Source organism: Corvus moneduloides, chromosome 17 (genome assembly GCF_009650955.1).
Source record: "Corvus moneduloides isolate bCorMon1 chromosome 17, bCorMon1.pri, whole genome shotgun sequence".
In the NCBI taxonomy this organism is placed as follows: Eukaryota; Metazoa; Chordata; class Aves; order Passeriformes; family Corvidae; genus Corvus; species Corvus moneduloides.
Window position 1 is genome coordinate 7853680 of NC_045492.1, and position 24861 is coordinate 7878540.

At 60.2% G+C, this 24861-nt stretch overlaps 2 protein-coding genes across 2 annotated transcripts; both read right to left on the minus strand.

Moving 5' to 3' along the window:
- Window positions 1-1044: 1044 nt before the first annotated feature.
- Window positions 1045-10528, minus strand: ANGPT4 (angiopoietin 4). Its single transcript, XM_032126923.1, has 9 exons — window positions 9912-10528; window positions 5553-5708; window positions 5206-5327; window positions 4663-4895; window positions 4060-4175; window positions 3528-3629; window positions 3283-3449; window positions 2359-2489; window positions 1045-2272 (listed from the first exon to the last, which is right to left on the minus strand). Exons 1-9 carry the CDS (start codon window positions 10227-10229, stop codon window positions 2112-2114), a joined length of 1506 nt encoding a protein of 501 aa, XP_031982814.1. The 5' UTR covers window positions 10230-10528; the 3' UTR covers window positions 1045-2111.
- An 858-nt stretch (window positions 10529-11386) lies between these two features.
- Window positions 11387-20598, minus strand: RSPO4 (R-spondin 4). The gene is made up of 5 exons (XM_032126925.1): window positions 19629-20598; window positions 16389-16577; window positions 15973-16116; window positions 15697-15882; window positions 11387-12729 (listed from the first exon to the last, which is right to left on the minus strand). The coding sequence occupies exons 1-5, from the start codon at window positions 19705-19707 to the stop codon at window positions 12656-12658; spliced, it is 672 nt and encodes a 223-aa protein (XP_031982816.1). The 5' UTR covers window positions 19708-20598; the 3' UTR covers window positions 11387-12655.
- Between the last annotated feature and the right edge of the window lie 4263 nt (window positions 20599-24861).

Below are 24861 nucleotides of genomic sequence, written 5' to 3' on the forward strand. Positions count from 1 at the left end.
TTGTGTGTCCACCCAGATCCCCTGCCTGGGGTGCAGGATCCGACTCCTGCTGGGGTATTGTTAGGTCCAGCTGCTGGGAATGTGGAGGGCAGGACGTGGTGACAGGACATGGTCACAGGACATGGGGATGGTATCTGGCTGTGACTCAGGCTGAGGAAGTGCTCTGGGGAGGACACACACACCCAGGGGATCCTTAATGATGGCACATGGGGCACTGGGTGCCTTCCCAAGGAAAATACCCTGGAAACCAGAGGGTGACAGGGACCCGAGGCACTCGCTTGGGGACAGGCTTTGCCCTTGGGGAAATCTCTGAGGGAACCAGATCCTTGCTCGTGGCTGGGACCGGCTGTGCTGCCGGATTCCTCAGCATGGTGTGTCCCAGGGCTTGGTCTAAATTTGCTTCTATGGCTAAGGAGAAGGGGAGGGCCCCCACCAGTCCCCAGCCAGGCAGCGGCTGAGCAGCCACATGTCCCTGAGGTGCTGCCAGTCCTTGGTGTGGCTCTGGTGTCCCATGTCCTGCATGAATGGGACCTGACATGGCCATCCAAAGCCCTGGGTGCTCATACGTGCATGCATGATCCTGTGCATGCAGGATGTGTGTGTCTGTGTGTCCATGCCCTCACGTGTTTGTGAGCAGTGTTTCGATGTGCACACACAGATGCACAGACAGCAGCCGTGTTCCTGAGGCAGAAGTCTCCATCTGACCCCTGCCCATGGGACTGCCAGCATGAAACCCTGGCACAGACGTGTTCAGATGTGCGTGTTCCCCCCCGGAATGCCCTCCCCCCCATCGCCTGTCCCCACTGGGGACAGCAGGACAGCGCTGTGCTCCCTATCGCTTTCCCTGGCAGCTGCTTCCCGGTGGCTCCGGTTTCATGGGGAGTGCAGCTGAGCCCATCAGTTATTTCCAGAGAGGACGGACAGCCGGGGAAATGTCCATCACCCTCACCCTCTGTGCTGAGATTCCCCATGGGTGCCCCTTGTGCAGGCAGGAGGTGCAGGCAGGCAGCCAGGACAGAAGGAAAACCGGCAGCGCCGCCCCCTGTGTTTTCCATTTTTTAATTATTCCCCACTGATGAGCATCTTCTGGAAGCGCCAACAACGTCACGTGCTTTAATCAGTGTTAATTAGCGGGTGCCTCGGGACAGTGATGAGGGCAGGCAGCAGGAGCCCCCCCGCTGCTGCGTGCATAGCCGGTGTTGGTGCCAGCACCCACCACCTCCCGCCTCCCAGCCCTTTTAACCCACAGCCCCCTCCCCACCCACGACCCCCCAGCCCCTCCCTGCCCATCCTGGGGCCCTGCCAGCCCCTGCCAGCACAGTGTCTGCTCCCAGCAAGCGCCGTCCAGAAATGGGCCACTGACCATCCCAGGACTGGTCCCCATGAGGGTCCCTAAGGACATCCCCTGCTGTTCCCGTCCTCTCTGAGAGCTGGAGAAACCCAGCTCCATCTCGTGAGGAGCAGTGCCTGTCCTGCCATACATGGGGACAGTGGCTCAGGCCATGCTTTGTCAGGCCATGCATGACAGCCTGTGGCCCTCTGCATGGCTGTGTCTGGACAAAAGGGGAAGGAGGGATGCCACCAGCCCCCCATGCTCATGAGGATTCCTGTCCCACCCCAGCCCCTCTAATCCTGCAGGAGAACAGGATGGTGGGGGATTTACAATATCCAAAACCAGTGAAAAGGCAAAGCCCCCATCATTTCTGGGGCCCCTCTGAATGCACATGGTCCCAGCGATTTTCAGAGCCCCATCACTGGGGGGATCTTGGACCCTGTCCCCAAGACAAAACCCTGAGGCCCAGCAGAAATTCAGAGAGAGAAGCTGAGGCAGGATCAGGGGGTTTCCATATGCTGAGCCCACTTTGGCAGGTTTGGCTTTGTTCCCCTCCAGCTCCTGCAGCTCCAGCTCCTGCAGCGCCCTTCACCCCTGCCCACGGTTCCCCTCCAGCATGGCTGTGGTGACACTGCAGGCTTCTGAAAAATGGGATAAACAAGAGTGAAAAATATAACTCATGGCAAAAGTTCCCTGCAGCAGCTGGGGCATCTTAGCTGCCTCTAACCATCCCTCGTCCCGGACTTCTCCCTCAGCGCTGGCACTGGCCACAGGCACGTTAGAAGCTGGTGGGTCGGATCATCATGCGGGTGCCCTTTAGGGAGTAGCTGGGCCCCTGGAAGTGGTGCCAGCGGATGCCATTGAGCTTGCGGATGTTGTTCCGGGCTGGGTAGTAGATGCCATTCAGGTTGGAGAGGCCACAGGCATCAAACCACCATCCTGTGGGAAGGGAACAGGGCGGGAGGGTGGCATCGCAGGCTGGCACCCACGGGTGCTATGTGGGGGTGTCCCCCTGCTCCACTCACCTCCCGAGAGCATCTGGGCGCACTTGCAGAGACAGTTGTCGTTGTCAGCGTCACGGGTGCTGAATTGGGTGCCCTGCAGTGCCAGGCCGCTCTGCTGCCCAGCCGTGCCACTGTAGTCCTGCAGCGACAGCCTGTGCCCAGCAGGAGCACAGCCACTGTCACTGCTGGCTGCCGGGGCAGGCCACAGAGCCCTCAGCACTGCTCAGGGGCTGCCAGGAGCTGAACACAGCACAGAGGGATGCGGGCAGAGATCCTGCGGTTCCAGCTTGGCCTCCTGTCCTTGGTCCCCAAGGGTGGAGGTTGTGCTATGCTGGGGCAGAGAGGACCCCCCGAGTCTCCTCCCGTCCTCTTGCTGGGGGTCAGCTCAGTGCATGCATGGGATGGATGGTGCAGGGGATGTCTGGGGTCTGGTTCCACCTCCAGCCCATCAGTGAAGTCCCCCAGCTGCTGTCCACTCTCCTGCCCATGGCCAGGAGCACACGGTCATGGCAAGCTGGGCATCAGGAGTGCAGCATCCCTCCCTAGACGTGCACAGCCTGGGGATGCCCAACACCCCTGGGAATGTCTGGTGGCCACAGCTGCATCACCTCCCTTGCCCAAACAATGAGCCCCAGTGCGAGTGCCCAGGTTGCTGCCTGGGATAGGAACTCCCACTGGGATGGCAAATCCCACTGCCTTGATGCGATTTTATACATTAAAAATCTACTTCTCAGGAGCCCAGGGAGAGATGAAAGTGTCCCAGCAACGTGCCCAGCACCTGGCATCATAACTATACCAGGACAACTCAGCAAAGCCTATGGTGATCCTGCACCTCCCTGGGGCACACATCCAGCCCTTGCCCCTGGCCACTGCTGCCCACAGGGCCTGGGGACAGTCAGAGATGGGGAGTGCTGGGTGGCCATCCCCACAGTGCCTCTCTCCTACCTGTAAAACTGCCGCTCACTCCCCAGCTGGAATTTCCTGTAGTGGGCATACACCTGGCTGCCCTCCCAGTCCTGCAGCTCGACCCTCAGGGCGTAGGGCACCCGGCTTGTCAGCAGGTGCACGGCCTCGTTCCCCAGCCAGTATTCCCCTGCCACGTCCCCGAAGCCCTGTGGAGCAGCAGGGTGGATGACTTCAAGGTGCCTGGGGTGCCCCCAGGGTGTCCCCCTCCCTGGTCAGGCACACACCTGCTTGTACTCCCTCCAGCTCCTCTGGAAGCTGAGGCTGCCGTTGGCACGAATCTGGATGATGGTCCAGCCCCCTCGTTCCGTCTCCATGTCACAGTACACCTGCAAGGGGAGTGAGGGACAGGCTGGGGGTGCCTTGGAGTGGGCGGCCAGGTGCATCCCTGCCAGGCTGGGCAGCTCAGCGCGGGTGCTCTATGGGTACTGGGGCTGGCTGAGGGGCTGGTGAGGGTGTGCCGTGCCCAGTGCCTGGTTGGGGGGAGGTCTCTCCTCCCTCCATGGCTGTGGGCAGGGGCTGGAGTCTGGTGCTCATAGGTCAGGGTACCTTTAAAATCAGTTTTATACCCTCATTTGGAAGGCCGTGCTTTCACCCCATGGATGCTGTCTTCGCCCCTGTGCAGCCCCCAAGGCTGGATGGGGTGGAGAAACTGCTCTGGGATGTGCCAGGCAACAGGGATCTGGTGTGGGGCTGGTGTGCACTGGGTGGGCAACACTCTGGGCTGCTGCAGGGAAGCCCTCTCTGGACTGTGCTCACCTTTTTGGGCTCACTGAGGTTGGCAATGTGCAGGGTGTAGATGCCACTGGTGCGTATGCCCGCCCGGCGCACCTCGGCACAGTCCTGGAATTGCTGCTCCTGGCCAGGTGATACGGCTGTGGCAGAGAGGACAGTGAGAAGGCAGAAACCCTAATGACCCTGCAGCCCTGCCTGGTTTTGCTGCTTTTCCCTCTCCCTTTGGATGCCTTTGTGCTCACAGATTATTTTTTTCCTTCTGCGCCATCTCCGGAGGGCTGGGCAAGGCAGCTGTGCCACTGGGGCTGCTGCCAGCCTAGACCCAGGGGTTTGCCATGGCTGGGAATGGTATCAGGCTGTGGACCCACTCCCTGGGGCTCCAAGCTGCTCCTTGGTAGCAATGAGTGGATCATTTTCTAGTGGAAGGTGTTCCTGCCCATGGCAGGGTGTTGGAAAGAGGTGAGCTTTAAGATCCCTTCCAACCCAAACCATTCTATGATTGAACAATTCTGTGATTTTTGAGGTGAAGTCACTCAAGCTGAGCAGACCACAGGGGCACCCTGACACCCTCCTGGAAGGATGAGGAGGTTTCCCACTGCCCCCACTCTGCCCGCACACACCGCTCACCTCTGCCCTGGGAGACGAGGTGCACCAGGCTCTGGACAGACTGGAGGAGCTGGAGCTGCTGGCGCTGGAGCAGGCTGGTGTTGGCACTGGCAGCCAGCAGCGTCCTTTCCATCTCCTCGATGGTGCCACTCTGCCGGCTCAGCAGCCGCTGCAGCTTCTCCTTCTCCAAGTGGGCCCCCGCCAGCTCCGCCTGCTGCTTCGTCTCCATCTCCAGCACCCGCACCTCCAGGATGCTGGGAGTGGGATGCAGTGGTGATGGGGTGGCAGAGTGGAGCCAGCTGCAGCTGCGGTGTCCCAGCGTGTCTGCAGGGACCCACTGCTGTCCCCATCCCCTGCTGCACCCCCTGAATTGTACCCTTACACCTGGGATGTGGCCAGCCAGGGGAACTCAAAGCCCAAGAAACCCTGCTGGGGTTATGCAGGGACCCCAGCCAGCACCTGGAGGGGTTCAAGCCCCCTCAAAGCGCAGTGTGAGGTGGGAGAGACCGGCCTCCTTGGGCGGTCCAAGGGCTGTGGGGGTCCCTGAGCTGCCCCAGCCCCTACTTGTTTCTGTTCTGCAGCTTGTGGATCTCGTTGGTCTGCAGCAGCAGCTGCTTCTCCAGCTTGGTGGTGGACAGGGAATTCTCCTGGAGCTGCATCTCGATGCGCCACGTCTGATTCAGCACCTGCCTCGGGAGCAGAGGGGAGTGTTGGCATCAGCAGCCAGAGCCACACACACCCCTGGTATCACTGGGCTGGCCGGTCTCTGGCACACAGCCCTGGTACCTCTGCCACTGGGCATTAAACCCTGTGTCACCTCAGGGAATTGCTTTTATCTGCAGACAAATCATGCCATCCACCACGGTCTCAGGGTGGTGGGGATGTTGGGACACACAGGCCACGGGCCATACCTGGGCCTCCACATCAGTGAGCTTGCGGCTCTGCTCGGCGCTGCGGTTGAGGAGGGAGCTGCCGATCTCCAGCATGGTGGCGGTCTGGTTCTGCGCTGCCGTCTGCCGCAGCTCCGCCATCTCCGGCTTCATGCTGCTCTGGATGTAGCTCTCCAGCTGTGCAGGGAAGTGGGGATGCAGTGGGTCATTTGGGCACCTCTCTGGTGTCTCAGCATCCCAGCTGAGCCTGGCACCACTGGGCACAGCCTCCAGGCACAGCCCTGTGTCTCTGCATAGCTCGACCCACCTCAGGGCCCTTGGAATCTTATCAGAGGACAGAGCGAGATGAGCTGCTGCAGGGGAGGCTCCTCAGGCACCGGCTGCCAAGTTTCCTGGGCTGTGGTACCAGCTGGGGCCTGGCACGGGCTTCTGTATGCCCAGGTGTGCTGGTGAGCTGGGTGCCGAGCAGCCAGGCAGCGAGTGGCTGGCATTGGCATCAGCACTGACATCAGCATCAGCTGCCAGCCCCCAACCACTGGTTTCGCAGGGCTGAGGATATGGAGGGTGAGGGGACACCATCAGCCAGGGAAGGTGGCTGTCCGGCACCCGGTGCTGCCCCACCATGTGGAAGTACTCGGGGCTGGGAAGGAGCTGGCTGCCGCCACAGCTCGGACACAGCTGAGATGACGCTTCCGCTTTCCCAGCCCGCGGGGGAGCCGCCTTTCCCAAAGGCTTTGCTATTTCTGGCAGCCCTGCCATGAGGTTCCCATTCAGCCCCTCCCCAGGGTGATGGCCTCGGTGGGGGCACGGTCCCTCGGCGGGGGCCACGGGGAGCGGAAGGGGCCGCGCTGCCGCCCACGCTGGGAAAGCAGCCCCTGAGAGCAGGAGGGACGGGGGCTGCCCAGCTCCCTGCACCCCACAGATCCTGCTGTCCTGCAATGCCCAGCTCCCACTCCCTGCCTGAGCTCCCCAGTGCTGCAGGCAGAGCCCCACATCCCCCTGCATCTTGCGGGGTTGTGGACCAGAACCAGCAGGGCTGGGATGCTGCTCTCTGGGCGGTGTGGAAAGCAGGCAGTGGTGACAGGATGTTCTGCACCACGGTGGGAATGCCGTGGTGCTGGGATGCTCGGCACTGTGTTGGGCGGGCAGCAGTGCTGGGATGTTTGTTTGATGATCATGATGGGCAGCAGTACCAGGGTGTTCAGCACCATGGCAGGCAGCAGCATTGGGATACTCAGTGTGGGAGTGGGGCCGGCAGCGGGCCAGGGCACAGGGCTCTGCACTTGTTTGGCATGATGAAATCCCACTGTTCCCTCCTCCCTGGCATCAGGCAATGGCAAAACCATCACCCCACTGTCAGCACTCATGTGGGGCAGGAGGGTCTCGGGGTGGGAAGGTCCCAGGGCTGACCATCCCAGCCAGCATTGCCTGCACCCCCTTCCCTGGGGATTTTCCCTCGCAGGAACATGCTCTCAGGGAGGAAGCGGGGAGAGGTCGGAGAGCCATGTCTGGAAAACATTTCCCCGAGCTTAGGGATTGCTGGAGAGTTTCCCTTTAACCACGTCGTTAATCTTGTTGCTTCACAGGGCTTGGGGAGGCCTTTTCTCCCTCTCAGTCTTGCTTTTCGCTTTTTTTTTTTTAAATAAACATATCTGTGAGCCGAGGGCAGAACATACCCACGGAAAAGGTCAGGCTGGCACGAGGAAGGCTGAGAGCTCTGGAGACGGAGCCCTGGATCCTGGCTCCAGCAGCTCCCTGGGAGCTGGAGAGGGGCACAGTGTCCCCAGCCATGGGTGGCATAGGGGACACAAGTGGGACAGGCTGTGCCAAGGACAGGGAATCCTTGATCCCCCCTCCTTCATCTCATGGGTGCTGATGTGAGCTGGGCTCTCCTGAGCTCAGAGACTCATTTCTCCACCGTAAGTGCAGAGCTGGTGGGAAAGCTGTGGTGCAGTTTTGGTCACCCCAAAACATCACCGTGGAGCAGGAGGAAACTCAGCCACTTGCTGTCCCCGTGCTGGGATCCCATTGCCCACACCTGGATCATCCTGTACTGCCTTCTTGCAGCCACATCCCTCCCCTGTCCCAGTTCCTATCCTGGCCTGGCATTTCTAAACATTCCACAAGCACTGGCTGGGGGATCCTTGAGCTACACATGGGTGGAAAACCCACACCCCTGCACCCATCCCAGGGTGAGCAGCACCAGCCCCTGTGCCTCAGGCACCTCAGAGCTGCCAAACTGCCACTGAAGATCCCCTCCAACCCCATGTCCCCCCCTAGACCCAGCGGCACAATCAAATGTTTGTGTTTGAACTGAAATTAATTCCTCCTGAGACAGGAGCAGCCAAAGTGTCCTTGTGTGCTGGGTCCTTGCCATGTCCCAAGCAAGGGGTGCTGAGTGGACCAGCTCCCCAGTGCCGTGGGTGGGGGTCCTGGAGGAAGCTGGTGCTGGAGATGCCTGAGGGGGTCTGGGGAGCCCTGTTGGGTACCAGGAGATCTCCCAATTTCTTAGCACGCTCCAGGGCTCCCCATGCCAGGGCAGAGCAGACGGGGATGCAACATTGTTTACGACCTGTCCCTGAACCCAATGCCTCATTTGAGCCCTCGCTTGTTTGTTCAGGGCTGGAGTCTGACCAAAACAAGCGTTCTTGGGCAGCTCTGCTGAAATTTGGGAAGCTGAGGAACAACAGCAAAAATCATAGCTTCAAGCTGCCTCTGAAAGGAGAGAGCCATGCTGCAGGATGGGGCGGGATGGGACGGGATGGGGTGGGATTGTTGTGATGGGATGGATGGATAGAACAGGATGGGGATGGGGATGGGGATGGGGATGGGGATGGGGTACTGGCTGCTCAGTGCTTCACTGCCTTGTGCTCTTTGTGCCTGTGGTGAGGGGCATTGGTGCCCACAGCTGTCCAGATGTGCAGTCCCACTTTGCCTGTGGCTGAGTGCTCTGGACAGGGCCATGTGCACCCGTGGTGGGACCCCAGTCCCCTGCCTTGCTTGGCTGTACAAAGGCTGCCCTCATCCCGAGGGAAGCTCAGAGCTGGCCTGGGCACACAGGGCACAAAGACACCAGAGCACAGGGACACCAAGGCAGAGAGCTGAGGGCACAGGGACCTCAGGATGGTGTGCACCCAGCAGGTCCACAGTGATGGAGATTCAGTGCCACCAGCCAGGTTGTCATTGGCCCTGCTGACCCTTCTGCAACACCCTGGGCTGGCTTCCAGCAGAGCCACAGTTCAGCGTTTTCCCAGCTCCTGAGGAATTTGTTCTCTAGGATGGCTGAGGGGACAAGGAACAACGTCCTGCACGTCCCTGCTGCCCGCACTGTCCCCCACAGCCAGGGTGGCTACCCAAGCAGTGTGGCTGGCACAGACCATCCCCAGGACCCCCACTCAGTGTGTTGGCCCCCTCCCAATCCCTGAGGGCTGTGGGGGCTCGGCACAGGGACATCACCCAGGAAATGGGAGTGCACAGGCACACAGGTCCCATTGCAGCCTGGCGGGACACCACAGGACATGCATGTGGCTCTGCTGGGTCAGTGACAGCTGGGGACAAGCTGCTTCCCCTCTTATCAGCACAGGTACCCAGTGTTCCTGGCACGGCCCCCCAGGGATGTGTCCCCTGGGACGAGCTATTCCTGGGTCTGACAAAGGCAGCTGCAGTCAGCTGGTGGGGGCTCCAGGAAGGAAATGCTGCTTCCTGCCTCAGGCATTGGGGACGGGGCGAGCCAGTGGGGGGCTGGGGGTGGCAACCGTGTGGGTACACAGCCCCACTGGTGTGGCACCCCACTGCCCCCACCCTGCACCACCCACAGGCCACCCAGGAGCCATGGGTCCCACACACAGTCTCACCAAGTGCTGGGAGATATTCCAGAGCCTGTAAGAGGGAAAATGATGAAGCTGGAGAGATTTTGGTGGCCCCTGCCCTCGGGACCCTCGCCCTGCCACTGGCCAAACCCCTTCCCAGTATCCTCGCCCAGAACCTGGAATGCTGATCCCCAAGGGATGCTTGGCATGGCTAACACAGCCAGGACCACGAGGAGCCCTATGGCAATGATGGGCAGGGAATACAGCCTCAGTGGGAAGTGATCTGGGTGAGTGATCTGCAGCACCCATGAGCTGCAGCACCTGCAGAACCCTCAGCACACATCCCCTCCATACAGACAGTGCCTGATGCCAGCTGCACCCCTGCAGGGAAAAGCTGACCTGGATGCTCAGGTGGGCACAGGCCCCAGTGCCCACAGCTGTACCACAGGGATGCTGCATGCGTGGGTGCTGGACACAGATCCCTGGCCACAGCCCCCCGCTGCCTGTCCCCCCACACACACCCCCCCCACACACCCCACACCCCACACACCCCACACACCCCACACCCTACCTTCAGCAGCCACTGGGTGCTGTTCTCCAGGATCCTCTCGAGGTGCCGCAAGCGCTGGGCAGCCCCGTGCCCGGCGGTGCCGGCCGGCGAGTCCCGCTGGAGCAGCACGCTGGCCGGGCCGGGGACAGGAGCGGGGGCGGCCGGGCAGGGCAGCGGGTCGGCCTCGGGCAGCACGAAGGTGTAGCTGCAGCGGCCGTGCTGCACGCGGTGGTAGCGCCGGCGGCCGCCGCCCTCCAGCGCCCGGCGCTGGGCTCCGGCAGCGCACAGAGCCGTCGTGGCACAGGTCAGGGCCACGAGGCCGAGGCTGAGCGCCCGCATGGCGCGGGGGTCCCCGCGGGACCGGGATGCCACGGCGGGGGATGCGCCGGCAGCTTGCTCCGTGCAGGGATGGGTCAGTGGGCGCTCGCCGCCGCGTCCAAGCGCGGCGATTTCGGCATTTCCTCCCTCTGAGCCGGCGCTGGCCGCCCCGGCCTTTTATCGCCAGCCCTCGCAGGGGGAGAGGGGAGAAAAAAAAAAAAAAAAAAGAAAAACAAAGGAAAAAATCTGTTTAAAAACAATACTTCTATCTTTTTTCTTTCCTCTGAGTCCACTGCGGGGAGATCAAGTTTCACACGTGATCTATAAATGTCTCACACACACTCACACACACTCCCACAGGCAGCCCCGTCCCTCCCCCGGCCGTTCTCTGCACAACTCACTGCACCTCCCGGGATGGGCAGCACCACGGCAGCACCGAGCCCTCCCACCCTCCAGCCCTGCACCCTGCGAGTCCCCCCGATCAGCACCCGCTGGGACTCACCACATGCAGGCACCCCCATCCCAGGCAGCACAGCTCCCTCCCCGAGTCTCAGCTATTTATAATGCCAGCGGGAGCCAGGCCTGGATTTCACTGCTCTGGCCATGGGATGAGTCCGTGGGGACCAGGAGTGGGGCTGGGTCCCAGGCAGAGCTTGGCAGGACACAGCCAGACTGTGTGTGGGGCTTGGCGTGCCCAGATCCCAGGCCAGGGGTCTGCCGGGGGCTGTTGGGCAGATCTGGGGAACACCACATCTGCCAGGCCATGTACTGGGATAGGATCTGGGCTGTGTCCCCCAGGAGGAGACAATCCCAGTGGTGAGGACAGGCTGCCAAGGGGATTCCCAAGCATTTCAGCAGAGGGGGATTTTCTCCGCCAGCCAGAAAAACCCCCTGGTGATTCCCAATCCCTGTGGAATGGCAATCCCAGTGTCACACTTGTCGCTTGCTCCAGTGCTCGCTCAGGCGAGTGATGCTGGTGGTACTTTAAACAAAAGCTCGAAATAAAATCTTTCCCCAGTGCCCCAGTGCTGGGGGCCCAGGGCAGGGTGTCCCCCCACAGGGACCCAAGCTGCAGAGCTGGGGAATGCGGATTACGCCGTGGCTACAGCCAGCATCCCAGTCCGGGATCTCCGGCAGCAACTCATGGGAATGGGGAAAACAGGGACGCAGGAGCGATGCCGGGGGTTTAATCCGTTTATTTGTCATGAAGCGAACGGAGGAGCTGCTCCGGCAGCTTTGTGCCGGTTCTGGGGCTGGCTCGATGCTGACACCCAGCGCTCCCGTCCTGAAGGGTCTGTGCAGCCCCCGCAGCCCCGACACAACGCGGCCAGCCCTGGCCTCCCCCTGCTCACGCTCAGGGCAGGGACGGGGAGTTCGGACCCCGGCAAACCCCGAATGCAGAGCTGCCTGCGGCTGGGACAGCGATTTAAGCACACACGTGGTATATATACACCAATGCAGCCCGCTGTGCCTATGGACATATACAGCGTGGCAGGGAGGGACAGACTGGCACGCCTGGGCTCAGCACCCCACGGTCACACACCCGGTGATGGCTGGGAGGGGGTTACAGCGCTGCTTCCAATACATCCCAGTTTGGGGATGCAGGAGGCAGCAGCATGCCCCGCCCACGCTGGCACTTGCACTGTGTGTGTCCCTGTCCTAGACCGAATACAGCCGTGGTCACCACAAATTCCTGTGCCCATATCCAGCTGGGAGAGAAGCTCTTTGAGCCTCTCTGTGAGTCTAAAGACGGCAGGATTTGGCCCATGAGGATGCTGAGTGCTGGGCTGGCATAGTTCCCAGAAGGGTTCCCAGTTTGGGGGTCCAGCTGCCCCAGGACAGTGGGATTTGGCCCTTGGTTGTGCTTGTGCGGATGCTGAGCATGAGGCTGGGCTGCTGTGAGCAATGGCGTGGTCCCCAGTGGGGTCCCAACCCTGGGAGTCTTGCTGCTTCCCATGCCTGTGGCTGAGGATGGGGAACACTATCCAGCACCTGGAGCAGCTCAGTGGTGCACTGTGTCCCCCAGCACACCCATAAAATCAGGACCCTGTGAAGCCAGGGCAGCTCCCAGCCCTGGGGGACGGTATCCAGGCAGGCATCAGCTTCATTAGCAGGATCCAGCCCCTGGTCTAACCCCATCCCACCCGTCTGGAGGAAGGGAAGGGATGGAGCAGGCTAGGGGAGAGAGAAGACCAGAGGAATAAAGGAGCCACCCCCTCCCCAAGCCCTAGGGCTTTGCTTTGGACATTGCAAATTAGATTTTCTGAAAAGGAAATGTTTTACAGGCCATAAATCGTCTCAAAAGAAAAGGGGGATGGGGCGGCAGAGAAAATTGTGCAATTTTTTTTTTTATGGATGGAAAAACAGGGGTAATATGGCTGGAGCACTGTGGCAGGAGCTGGCTGGGAGCTCCTGCCACAGTGCTCCAGCTCCCGTGCTGGTGCCTGCTAGGTGCCCGTGTGCCGTTCTGTCTTCGGCTTCTTCTGTCGCTTTTTGCCTTTATTTTTGGGTTCGATTTTCTCTGCAACAAAAAAAGGAGGAGAAAAGGAGGGCTCGCTCATTGTCCAGGCAACATGATCCGACCTGAGCCCCATCCATGGCGTGCTGATCCCACATTCTCCCTCAGGATGTTAGTGCTGGACCCAGTTTCTCATTTTCGGGACCCCAGAGCCTTCTCCTGGTCTTGAAACAGCAGCGAGGGGCTGTGGAGGGGTCTGGGTGTGCTGGTGGCACAGGCAGAGGACACTGGTGTGTTGTCTCCACATCTCCCGTGGCTGGACTCTAAATCCTGGTACCCCAAGATCCCTAGGAATGGGCTGGGCAGCTCAACCAAAGCGGGAGCTGCCCGGAGAAACCCCAGCTTCTCTCTGAACAAGGACTGTGGATGTCAGAGAGGGACAGCGGCTGCACCAACACCCCAAAGCCACGGCACAGCCATGCTCAGCTCTGCCATGGTGTGGGAATGCGCCTCCCTTCTCTCTGGAGACGAAGGTGGGCAGGTGCTGCCACCACCACAGGACCCAGACAGCCCCTGAGAGCATTTGGGCATTTGGGGTGCATCCATGCATTGATGCTAAAGCTCTCCCTGTGGATACCCTCCACATGTGGATGGTCCCCATGCCAGGGGCACAGCGAACGTGCTGGTGGAGCCTGGATGCATCCCAGGTCAACCCACTGTCAGCTTTCCAGGGTCAGGCTGTTGGGACTCAAATTGTTGCTCATCCTGAGAAGCTGCCACACACCCTCCAGCTGGCTGAGGTGTTGGTGCTGAGACGCCAAGAAACAGGGATTCAGGATAAACCCTGCTGTGCCATGGACTCCAGTGGGAAGGGGAGTCCATGCTAAGGATCAGAATGGTAGCCCCAAAACCAGGGCAGCTTTGTCTGTCCTTGACCCTCTGTGCCCACTCCAATTAGAGTCATATGGGTGGGGGGTTCAGTGGTGTGAAGGACACAAGGGACCACGACTGTCCCTGGTGCTGCGTGTGCCAGCACTGTTGTCCCCAACCCTTTCCGAGGGCTCCAGTTCTTGTCCTGCCTGGCTGTTTCTCGGCTCTGATCTCCCAGACAGTTGCCACCCACAAAGGAGAGGGCACGGCACGCACGCCAAGCGTCTGGAGAGCGGGACAGACACCCAAGGCAGATTTACAGCAGTGCGAGGGGTTTGTGCCATGGCCAAGCGTGGCGGCTTTTCCCTTCCAGCCGCCTGGATGGCTCAGAAGTGGTGGCACAAATCTCTCACCACACGGTCGGGTCCGGCTGCCTGCCCTGGCTTGCCTGGGCTTGGGGTGTCTTGGATGCATCAAGTGAACTCCTCGTCCTCCTTCAGCATCTGGATCCCATAACCCAGCACTTGGCCAGGCGGGCAGGAGCCTGGGAGCGAGGGCAGACGCACGCTCTGCTGTGGCAGGGATGCCGAACAGCCTGCCCAGGAGTGGGAGACATGGAGGGGCTGCTCTCTCCTGCAGGGGCTGCTTGGGGGGCACTCACGGGATTCCTTCTGCTGGACAGGGGACGGGCCTGTCTCTGAAGCTGATCCCAGACAGCAGCCTCAAGAGTAGAGTCCTGCCAACCCCTGAGCCCATCACCATAGCCCCAGGGCTTCCAACTTGCAGGAGGAGAAGCACAGGCAGAGGCAGGAGGCCAAGCACTTTTCTGGGGGGCCTTCCCAGTCACCTCACAAGATGAGGTGCCCCTGAAACACTGGCACAGCAGTCCCTGCCAGTGGGACCCGCTGGGCAGGGCTGGGCATGGGCACGGTGCTGCAGAACTCAGTGCTCCAGAGCAGCCTGTCCTCCCACACTAAATTTCTTGCATCAAACTGTCACCAGCTCTGCGGGTCTGGAGCTAGCACAGAGCAGAAGGGAGGGGAACATTCTCAAAATCGATGCCACCTGGCACCCCAAAGATGTGAGTTGGGACCTGGGTGGAGAAGGGAATCAGCTCCTCTGCCCTGTCAGCGGGAAAATATTACTTATGATTGATGGTGCTGTGATGAAGCCTCTCTCCTGGCTCCGTGGCCCTCGCCCAGCACGCACGTCCTCTGCTGCTGCCCCCCTTCTTCATCCTTTTTGTCTCCACCCTCACAGTCCTGTCCTCTCTGATCCCCGCCACGCTGGCGGTGCCGGCCAGCTCATCCCACAGCATGGAGTGATCCCGCAGCTCCGAACCGCAACCCTCGGTGGCTCAGATCTGCTGCCAGGCACTACAGATCGGTATCTCATGCATCCCCCTTTCTGCCAGTTATTAAGTGGAGATTTATTAGGGTAGCTTCAGTCCAGATGCCTGCATCCAAAAATGACATCAGCCACGTCCTGGTTCCCATTGCCAGCCCTGCACCCGTGCACGCACCGCCTGGACAGACCCCACAGCATGTCTGGTGTGTGAAAGGTGGGGGGATCCCTGAGCCAGGAAGCCCCCAGCCTGGGGACGAGGTGGGGAGAAGTGCAGGAGCACGAGTGAACATCTGGCTGGATGAGCCATGGAGGGGGACTCTGCCCTGGAGTGTCTCTCAAAACTTTGGCCATCAGAAATCCCCTGGGTGATGCCCTCCTGCTCCATGAGCGATCCAGCTTTTGGGGAGCTCAGAGGTTTTTGCAAGAACCTCCCCTGTGTGTGTGTCTCAATCCTCCTTACTCATAGCTGCGGTGCAGAAAGCCTCCCTTCACGTCGTAGCAGGATGGGAGCTGGAGCTCGGCAGCCTCATCCCACCACGGCGGTTCATGCTAGTGCCCAGCCCAGCCCAGAATGGAAGGGGACACTGGCTCGTCCCAGGCAGTCTCAGGGACTGCCAGGTGGGAGCAGCCAGCCCTAGGGCTGCTCAGCACATGTGCCTGAGCTTTACCCAGAATTTCAAAATGCTTGGGAGATGACAGCACGGCTCGCCGGCCATTGCTAAACCCCTGCTGCCACCGTCCTCCTGCAGCGACCCTCGGGCTCACTTTGGAGGGACGCGAAGCTGTCCCCAGCCCCGGTGGCGCGGTGCTCACCTCCCGGGCAGTGCTTCTTCATGCGGCACCTCCTGGTCTCCAGCAGCGCGGGGCAGGCAGTCCCCTCCTCCCGGGCAGCCTCCGGCACCTCCCGTACCCGCGTCTCCACTCCCCACTTGCAGCCGCAGGTCCGGCTCTCGTGGGTGCAGGCGCTCCACTCGCTCCACGGCCCCGGCTCGCACGTCTCTGCGGGGACAGGGGAAGAACGGATTGGTGACCCCTCGGCATCAGGCACGTCCCCAGGGGCGGCGGGCACGGGGTGCGGCTGCTGCTTACCTTGGCACTCGCGGGTGCCGGGCTGTGCCGCAGTGCCGGAGGGGCACTGCCGGAAACACTGGCCCTTGTACAAGTAAAACTTGTCCTTGCACTTCATGCAGAAGTCTCTGCTGAAGCAGCTCTCGCAGCTGGGCGACCTGCACTCTGCCAGGAGGGACGGCCGGTCAGCGGGACAGCCCGGGGCACCCCCGGCACCCACCGGGGACACAAAACCTGCGGGCTCCAGGCTGCAGCTCTGGGCAAGGGAAAAAGGGGACGAAGCCCCCCCAGCCCGGCCGCCCTTGGATGCAGCGCCACCAGGGATGCTGTGGGAAATGAAGCCATCGCCCTTCCCACAGCACTGGGACCCGCAGGGTGGCGAGGGGAGCAGGGGGCACGAGAAGGAGCAGGGGGACCCCGGCTGGCGCGGGACGTACTTGTGCATCTGTTGACCTCCAGACCCCGCACACCAAAGTAGCCTGGGGGACAAGTGTGGACGCACATCCCGTACTGGCGGATGCCGTCCCTCCAGATAAGCAGGAAGAGCCGGTGGTGGCAGGTGATGCAGCCGTTGTCCTCAGAGCACAGGACGCAGCCTGTGCAGTTTTCCAGCAGGCCGGCACTCGCTGCGGGGACAAATGGAGGAGAGGGGCTGTGGCACAGGTGCCGAGGTGGGTCCCAGCCCCGTGGCAGCCCCTCTCTGACACACCAGGGTGACGGCACTGTCCTGTCTCCCTGCAAATACCACCCCATCTCCCTCCGCTCCTCAAATCCCCACTTCTGCCCACACTGGCAGCTTGGGGACACATGGAGCCATCGCTCCCAGCTGATGGTTTCCATCACTCCACAAAATCCACATTGAGGGTTTGCCCCATGCCCAGCACTGCCCGTGGGTGACAGCCTGAGCCACACCCCAAGCTAGCCTTGCCCATCCCATGGGAAGTAGAACAACCACTGGGTCAGCGGGTAGAAATATGCTCTGACCTGGATTAATCAGTTGATGCCTGTTAAGTGTCAGAGGACAAAGAGCATTTTGGATGCACTAAAGAGGCGCTGAGATAAGCATCTGTCTGTTTGCTCAAGAGGCTCTGCTGCCTCCCTGGCTGCCTGTGCCGTACTCCCAGACTGTGGGAGTGTGACTGACCCCGAGGTCGGCTCTGTTCCCAGGGACAAGGACAGGGTGCCAACATCCACCAGCCCTGAGAGATATCGCCAACAGCTCCTGCTTCCTGAGCCCACACAAAGCAGCCTGGAGGGATGCTCCTGGCACAGAGGCACTTTGGGAGCTGGGGAGCTGAGCATCGAGGTCTGGGGGCTACACACACCCTGTGTCTTTCTGCAACCACAGGATGGCTGGGCATCACAAAAGGGGCCACTGAACTCCTGCATGCAGGCATCCAATGCCTTCACCATGCTCCTGTGCTGGGAATTGTTTGCTTGGCTCTGGCACCACAGGCTGAGTAGCAGTGACAGTGCAGAAGTCCTGGTACAGCATGCTTAGGACCTGGGCTCTATAGCGTCATAAAATCACAGAATGGTTTTGGATGGAAGAGATCTTCAAGATCATCTCAAACCCCCTGCCATGGGCAGGGACACCTTCCACTAGACAAGGTTGCTACAAGCCCCATCCACCTGTTGGGTGCTGCCTGGCACGGACATAGACTCAGCTCTGGGAGCAATGCCTGGCACTGGTCCCTCTGGCCCCAGGAGTTGCATCAGAAGGGTCCCACGGCTGTGGGGCTGGGGCAGAGGTGCTGGGGAAGCCAGGGAGATGCTGGCAGAGGATTCTGTCAGATGATGATGGTGGGCAATGCCTCACAGCCCTGTGCGCTGGTCCCTGGCACAAGCCAGTCCATGATGCTGCGGTGCCATGCAGTTGTCCCCAAGCTGGCTCATCCCAGTCCCTTCTCAGGGGCACACTGTCTGGGACGGCAGCACTGCCAGGAGCCTTCATTAGAGCTGCCTCTGCTGGGAGAGCTAACGAAGCACCTTGGATCCATTAAGTTGTTATGGTCTCCGTTACATATTTACCAAATGCTGACAACATTTGTGTTCCTGGCTGCAGCTGGAGCGGCTTCCCTGGAGACCCGTAGATTTACGAGCCTCTTTCCCTTCCCTAATTCTTTTTGAAACTTAGGGGGTTTTTTGCTGCTCTCCTTCCAACCCCAGCCAGGCTAGAGAAGGTGGGGACCCTTGGATGGACTCCGGGGGCTCCTTCCTCACACTGGTTTTGGAACTAATCCCATGGTATGGAGCTGGGAGAAGTGGGGTCGTGCTCCTCCACCCCATGGTGCTGCTGGCATGGCACACACATCTCTGCCACCGGGAGTGACACTGGGAGCCACTGCAGAGCACAACGGAACGTGGCTCATGCTGAAACCGTGGGATTGAGGATTAGGAACAAGTGGTGGGTTCTCCTCCTGCCAGCGGTGATGGCAGAGTGCAGGGCTGGGCTGGGCACTGGGCAGGGGGCACAGTGGGTACCTGAGATGTGCTGGACATGGGTGTGACATTCCCCATCTCTGCCCACCTTGCGCCCAGTCCTGCTGGAAACTGGGAGTCTCTGGAGCGCTGGACTGCCCAGATCAGAGCTCCCAGTGGCAGTAGAGAGGCAGTGGGGTGCTGCAGCATCTTTCGTGGCTCCTGGACCCTGTGCTGGACTTTCTGTGCTGGTTATCCCAGGGGATATAAGATGTCTGGGGTGTGAAGCCATGGCCAGACCCCCAGGTGTTGCCAAGACCGGAGGGCCTTGGAGCACTGCGCTATTCAGCATCAAGCACTGGTAGCTGGAGCCCCTCTTTGTGCTAGGCTGTTTCCTGTCAGGGGTGTTTTGGCCACCACCAGCCTGGCCACTCACATCATCACGCACACCTACTGCCTCCACATGCCTTTAACATGGAACAACTTCAAGGGAAGCTCTCTGGCCTCCAGCCCTGGGCGCCCTGGTCCTGGGAGGTCCTGCCCCTACCCTGGCACGTGTTGGCCCCAAAACCAAGGCATTCCTGGCACGGAGCTGATAACCAGCCCTGGCCCACTCCACACAGCCAGCTGGCACTGCCTGACACTCCCCAGCGAGGGGACCTGAGCCAGTGCCCAATGGAGGGGTCATGCGCCTCGGCACAGCCCTGGCACACCCTGCCCTTGCCCAGGCACTGAGCAGTGGCTCAGCTGGTGCCTCTTCCTGGGGAAAGGACAGGACAGGGGACAGGCAGTGCCTGCTGTGGCTCTGAGCATCCTTCCAGGAGGTTTTACTCCTAAGGCACTTTAGTGTGTTATGCAGAGAAAAAAAATATTGGAAAATCAGCCCGTTTTGTGCTATCCCCACTGTGTCTGGCTCCGCTGGCATTTGCAGAGCTGGTCCCAGTGCCAACCAGCGTCCCTTGTCTTCTGCCAGCCCCGAAGCCAAAAGGCAGGGCTGGCACTGGGCAGGCAGTGCCATAGGGCTGCACTCTGCATCTTCCCACACTGCCAAGCCAGCCCCGTGCCACACACCCAGAGGGGAACGCAGACAGTCCCCAAGGGGGCTCAAGGGGAAGGGTTGGGGGATGCTGGTTCCTGGCACCCTCCAGCCCTGGTTCACAACTTCTTCCCGCTCTGTGTAGGCAGGACAGGCAGCCTGGTGTCCCAAATCCACCCCGCAGTACTCGAGCGGGACAAGCCCACTGCACGCACCGTACCTTGCTTCTTCCACCGGTTCTGCGCGAGCATTTCCATGGAGCTGATGAATAACAGCAACATGAATATTATCCACTGCATCTGGGCAGGAGTGATGTCGGGCAGGGAAAGAATCAAATCATCCAAGCGGCTGGCGGGCTCGGCTCCTGCCAGAGCCCGTGAGGGTGTTGGGAGGTGGACGAGCGGCTCCGGGCTCACACCATCCCAACCCGAGCTTCGGGCACACAGCCACACTTCAGGGCAGCATGAGCCAGTGACACTGGGGCAGGCTGGGGCTGTCAGGCCCGGGGAGTGCTCATGGTGGTGGGGAAGTGGCGTCTGCTCCGGAGAGCTCTGCCTTTATAGTCAGTGTCAGCCCCCTCTCCTCACCCTCCCCTTCAAAATAATAATAATCCTAAAAAAAAAATAAAAAATCCCCCAGCAGCAACAAAGCGACTGGCAAACGCCCTGGCTGGATCCCCCCGGAGCACTCCAGCCACCACCTCGGCTGGGAACCGTCCCGCCGTCCCGCCGCGGTCCGACTGTCCCGCTGCCATCCCAGCGCCGGGGTCACAGCGAAGCCCCCTGCGATTTTGGGGGGGTGGAGCCAGGCGAGTGACGCTGCCTGCGCCGGCCCCCCCGGCTCAGCCCCCCCGGCTCAGCCCCCCGCTTCCAGCACCGGCAGGGCTGGGGGGGCCAGTGACAGCCCCCGGGGAGGGCTGAGCCCTCCGGTTGCCGGGAGCCGTGGTGGGTCTCCGGCAGCTCCGGCGGCGGCTGTGGGTCTGCCCCGGCTGTCCTCAGGATTGCAGCTGACTCGGATTTTCCGAGCGCTTCTTAGCTCACCTCCCTCCGAGCTGCGGGAGCGGAGCGGAGCGGAGCCGTGCCAAGCCGTGCCAAGATGCGCCAAGTCAAGACGAGTTCACTGAGCGGTTCCGGGCTCTCACGCGGCTGTCCACACCCTTTGTCCCACGCTGTGCTCCCCAAAACCCACCCTGAGGGCTGTGCCTGCGTGGGATGCAGGGCAGGAGGGGGACACCTCACTTGCCAGGCACCCGAGGTGACCCAAAGGCGCAGGTCCCCATCCTGGAAGCCCCACGTGCCTGTCCCATCGTGCCAACCCTGTGCCAGGAGCCGTACCCTGGAACAGCCTGGTGACCTCCCAGCCAGGGCTCCAGGGCCACTGGCCACCAGTGACAGCCCCAGTGACAATGCATTCACCCCTGGCATCACCAAGTGCAAACCAGCACATGGGGTCCCTCTCCTCAGAGGGACTTTCTGGGCACACAGGACCCCTCTGAGCACCCTGGGGAAGATGATAATCCACCTGCTCATCCCATACACCAATAAACTGCAGGTTCCCACCTGAGATGCTCTGGGTCTGCATCACCTGGCAGGGACGAACGGGCTGGGGGCTGCTGAGAACCAGCAAACTCATTGCACTAGAGCAGACCACCCACGGGGCCGTAGGGGATGTGTCCATCAGTGTCCTGGGGTGTCCAACCATGCCCAGGGACAGTACATTGGGGTTAATCTTCTCTCTACACCTCGAATTTCTCCCTTCTGTTTCCCTTCTCTCCCCCAGCCCCCACTGAGCCTCTCTCCTCAGCGCTCCCATCCGGCACTGCTGCATTTCATTCCTGAAGGGTTAATGATCAGACAACAAAGGAACCATTTCAGACCCCTTTGGCCTCACTGTAGGAAACCCGGAGTAATAACTGAGGAAACCAGGAGTAATAATGGTTGGGATCACTTTAGGTTTTTTTTTTTCCTAATTATGAAATAAATTGAAAAAGTACACATAAAATGCATAAATTGCAGCATCTGGCTCAGCCGAAATTTCCATAAACAACCAAAACTGCAGCATGGCATCACCATCAGGGGTTTGCAAGGGCTGGGGGGCCCATGTGGACATGGGGATGCTGCTGCCATTCCAGCACAGAAACACAGGGATATGGGAATGGCCTTGGGGATATCTGAGTGTCTCCAAATCCTGTCTGCAGGCAGCTGCATTGGTGTGGATGGCCGTGACCTGAGGGAGACGCGGGCACCACAGGGCAAGGAGCTGCCACAAGTCCTGTTGGGTGCCAGCCCAGCTGCCCTTGAGGCAATAGGGAATTTCCTTGTCTAGACCTGGAAGGCAAACACTGGGCAAGGGGCGGGGAAGCACCTCATTCCTGGTCACGCTCTCTGGCTGCTGGCATGGGTGACCGGATGTTGGCACAAGCTTTGCCAGGGTGACCCGTCACAGGAGGATGCACTAATCAGACAGCTCTCATTAGTGATGGATCCTCGGGGCAGCGCGTGGTCATTGCTCATCCCAACCCCATCTATTTGGATCACGGGGGACTTGCCAAGGGCGGCAGAGCCGCTGTTCCCACACCCCTGCTGCTGTGTGCCAGGTATCCCTGAGAGAGCAGAGAAACCCACACGTTTCCCTTAATTTGTCTGTTTATGACAAATCCAAACGGCAGTGGGAGGAGAGGTGGTGTCTGCTGTTTAACTGGGCACCTGGCAGCCCTGTGTTATGCTGGGAGGGGTCTGGGGGGCTGCAGGGAGGCGGGAAGCCCAGTCGATGATGCCAGGGCAGCACCCCCGGTGACTCAGGGATGATGCCGGGGAGAAGCGAGGCTGCGCTGCGGGTGCCGCTGGCAGCTCCCGGCTCCTCACGCAGCCCCGCTCCACGCCAGCACAGAGGGAATGAAATGTTCCTCCTCCGTCTTCCAAAGCAGAAGGGAGAAAGTGTCCAGAAAGATAATTTGGAAAGTTTGTTTGACACTTGAGCACACTTTCATCTTCGGAAAAATCTTGGTGACCTTCCAAGGCTGCACCGCCTGCTTCCCGGCACGGCAGGCGCCCCAGGGCACGCGCCCGTGGCACCATCCCAGTGGCTGCTTTCGGGATGCTCAGGGCTCTGGAGGGGTCAGTGCGGTCCCACCGGGCCCACAGGTCAGCAGGGATGCAGTCACAGAGGTGGTGGCACAGGGATGCAGGCACGGGGATGTAGGTGCGGGGATGCTCCTAGCAAAGGTAGTAAAGTGAAAATTAAATGTCTGGAGCTGGCTAGCAGCAGAAGGAGACAGGAAGGGGCAAGGGGATGGAGCGAGCCCCTGGACGAGGGCGGGGTTTCCTCCACAGGTGCCATGAGCTCCCAGAAGCCACGAGGGCTGGGAGGGATCTTCTCCAGTGCATCCCAGGCGATGAATATGGGTTTGATCAGGGGAGTGTTTGAGCGGATGGTAGTGGATAAGGAAGAAAAATACTTGGCATTCCTCTCCCATCATAACAAGCCCAGATGCTTGGACAGTGGCAGCCCACTTCCCACAGGAATGGAAAGTCACAGCTGCTCTCGCGCCAGTTCGGCAGAGGCCCTTTTCCTGCTCTTATGAAATGCCAGCTCCACCTAACGCCGCACCGCAGCCCTCACGGGCATCCCGTGACACGGCTCCCTCTGTCACCCGGGTCCCTGGCACTGCCCATGACCCTGCTCGAGGAGAGGCAGAGCTCAAAGCAGGGAAACCTGCTGGGGAAGGTCAAGTAACAGATTCACTGCTGGTATGGCTGGTGCTCCTTCCCACATGCCAATATGCTGGGAATACCTGGACTAGCACAGCCCTGCAAGGGAGGAGTGCTCTGGGGAGGCTGATGCCATGGGAAGTTCTAATGGGAAGCAGCTCCTGCCTGGTCAGAACTGGTGGGAGGAGCTCCAGCTTCCTGGCAGCCCAACTCACCCCCTCCCATGCCAGCACAGAGCCAGTGAGGGCCCTCAGTGCCAGGATGCCATCAGCTCTCCCAGATGAGAAGGAAGGCATGAAGGTGGCTTATTTTAGCGCTGCCATTGCCAAGTGCAGCCTGCAGCACACTCATGGCACACTTGCCCTCCTCCTCTTCCTCCTTTCCCTTCTCCTTTTCCTTCTTCTTCTCCTCCTCCTCATGCCACACTCCAGCCATTCCTGGGTTTGTGGCACCCGGCCTTCCTGCTGTTCTCAGGGAATGTGGCACCCCAAGAAGCTTAAGATTTGCCATAAATCAAATCCTTCATCCCAGAGCAAGCTCTGGAGCTCCATCTCTCTTCTTGGCTCCTCTGGCTTGCTCCAGTCCTGGACGCCAGCGTGGCTGCACAGCCTTCAAGTGCTCCATCTGCCAAAACAGGAGCAAAGCCCAAAGAGAGAATTGGCATCATGTGGCGCTGAAGGCCGAGGGACAGCAAGAGCAGGAGAGGAAGCTGGGAATAAAGGGAAGAGGAGCAGTGAGATGGGAGGGAAGGCTTGGTGTCGAAACCGAATTCCTGATCCATGTCAGCAGAGCAGATTTCCAGTGTTTATTTTATCTCTTTAGTTGAGCCCGTTTGAGGCAGAATATATTAAATGGCCTGACTTTATATAATGGAAATAATTGAAACAATACTCCTGCTTCCAGCCACAACGTGCCGCAATTTCAGCCAAGAGTGGCCAGCCTCCTCGAGGTGGTGGGGACAGCCGCTACCGCCGCTGGCGCTTGTTCGCCAGTTATTGTTGACACATGTCAGCGTCGCCTTCCAATTTCCGTACAGCTGTCAGAGCGGGGAGAACACCCGGCGGCTGGTGCGCGGTGGGCTCAGTGCCGGCCAGCACCGACGGGTGCCGGGGATGACGGTGTCCCCACACTGGGCTCCTCTGTAGCCACGGGGCCGGTGGTTATGGCTGAGCTGGGATTTCCCGAGGGGAGGTGGTGCTTGGGCAGCACTCTCAGATAGCCAGGAGATGAGGATGGTGGAATATGGAGAACCTTGGGAGGAGGGAGGATGCGCTTGCTTGCTGCATGAAGCACTGAACTGGGACCTTGGTATTCACTGGAGAAGGGGAAAGGAGATGGACATGAAGGCTGGGGGCTGTTGAAGGTTTTATCCAGCTCTGCCCCAGCAGTGGGTGACACTGGGGCAGGGAATGCCCCGCAGCCCCAGCATCCCTGTGGGAAAGGATTTGCACCAAGTGCCATCCTCGAAGCCAACATCAATCTCCATCCCACATAAGCCACTGAAACTCTTATCACTGAAAATCTGTCATTGCTCCTTGAGCAGAGCTGGATGGATGAAACAAGCAAACACGGTGGTGAGGAGTCACCAGCGTTGAGCCAGGCCATAAACCAATCCCCATTTGCCGACACCGCAGGGCTCCTGGGAGGAGCTGGCAGGAGGTGAGACTAAGAGCAACGGCAGGCAAGGTCTTCGAGGAACTCAGACACGGTGTGAAAAGTGCTCCAGAATTCTTCCTGCCATGG

Coding starts and splice junctions, on each gene's coding strand:
- RSPO4 (XM_032126925.1), bottom strand. CDS start 19,707: ATGCAGTGGATAATATTCATGTTGCTGTTATTCATCAGCTCCATGGAA. Junction 15,883..15,972: donor CGGCACCCGCGAGTGCCAAG/GTAAGCAGCAGC, acceptor CTGTCCCCGCAG/AGACGTGCGAGCCGGGGCCG. Junction 12,730..15,696: donor GAAGAAGCACTGCCCGGGAG/GTGAGCACCGCG, acceptor TTTTTGTTGCAG/AGAAAATCGAACCCAAAAAT.
- ANGPT4 (XM_032126923.1), bottom strand. CDS start 10,229: ATGCGGGCGCTCAGCCTCGGCCTCGTGGCCCTGACCTGTGCCACGACG. Junction 5,709..9,911: donor GCACCCAGTGGCTGCTGAAG/GTAGGGTGTGGG, acceptor TTCCCTGCACAG/CTGGAGAGCTACATCCAGAG. Junction 2,273..2,358: donor CGCCCAGATGCTCTCGGGAG/GTGAGTGGAGCA, acceptor CCCTTCCCACAG/GATGGTGGTTTGATGCCTGT.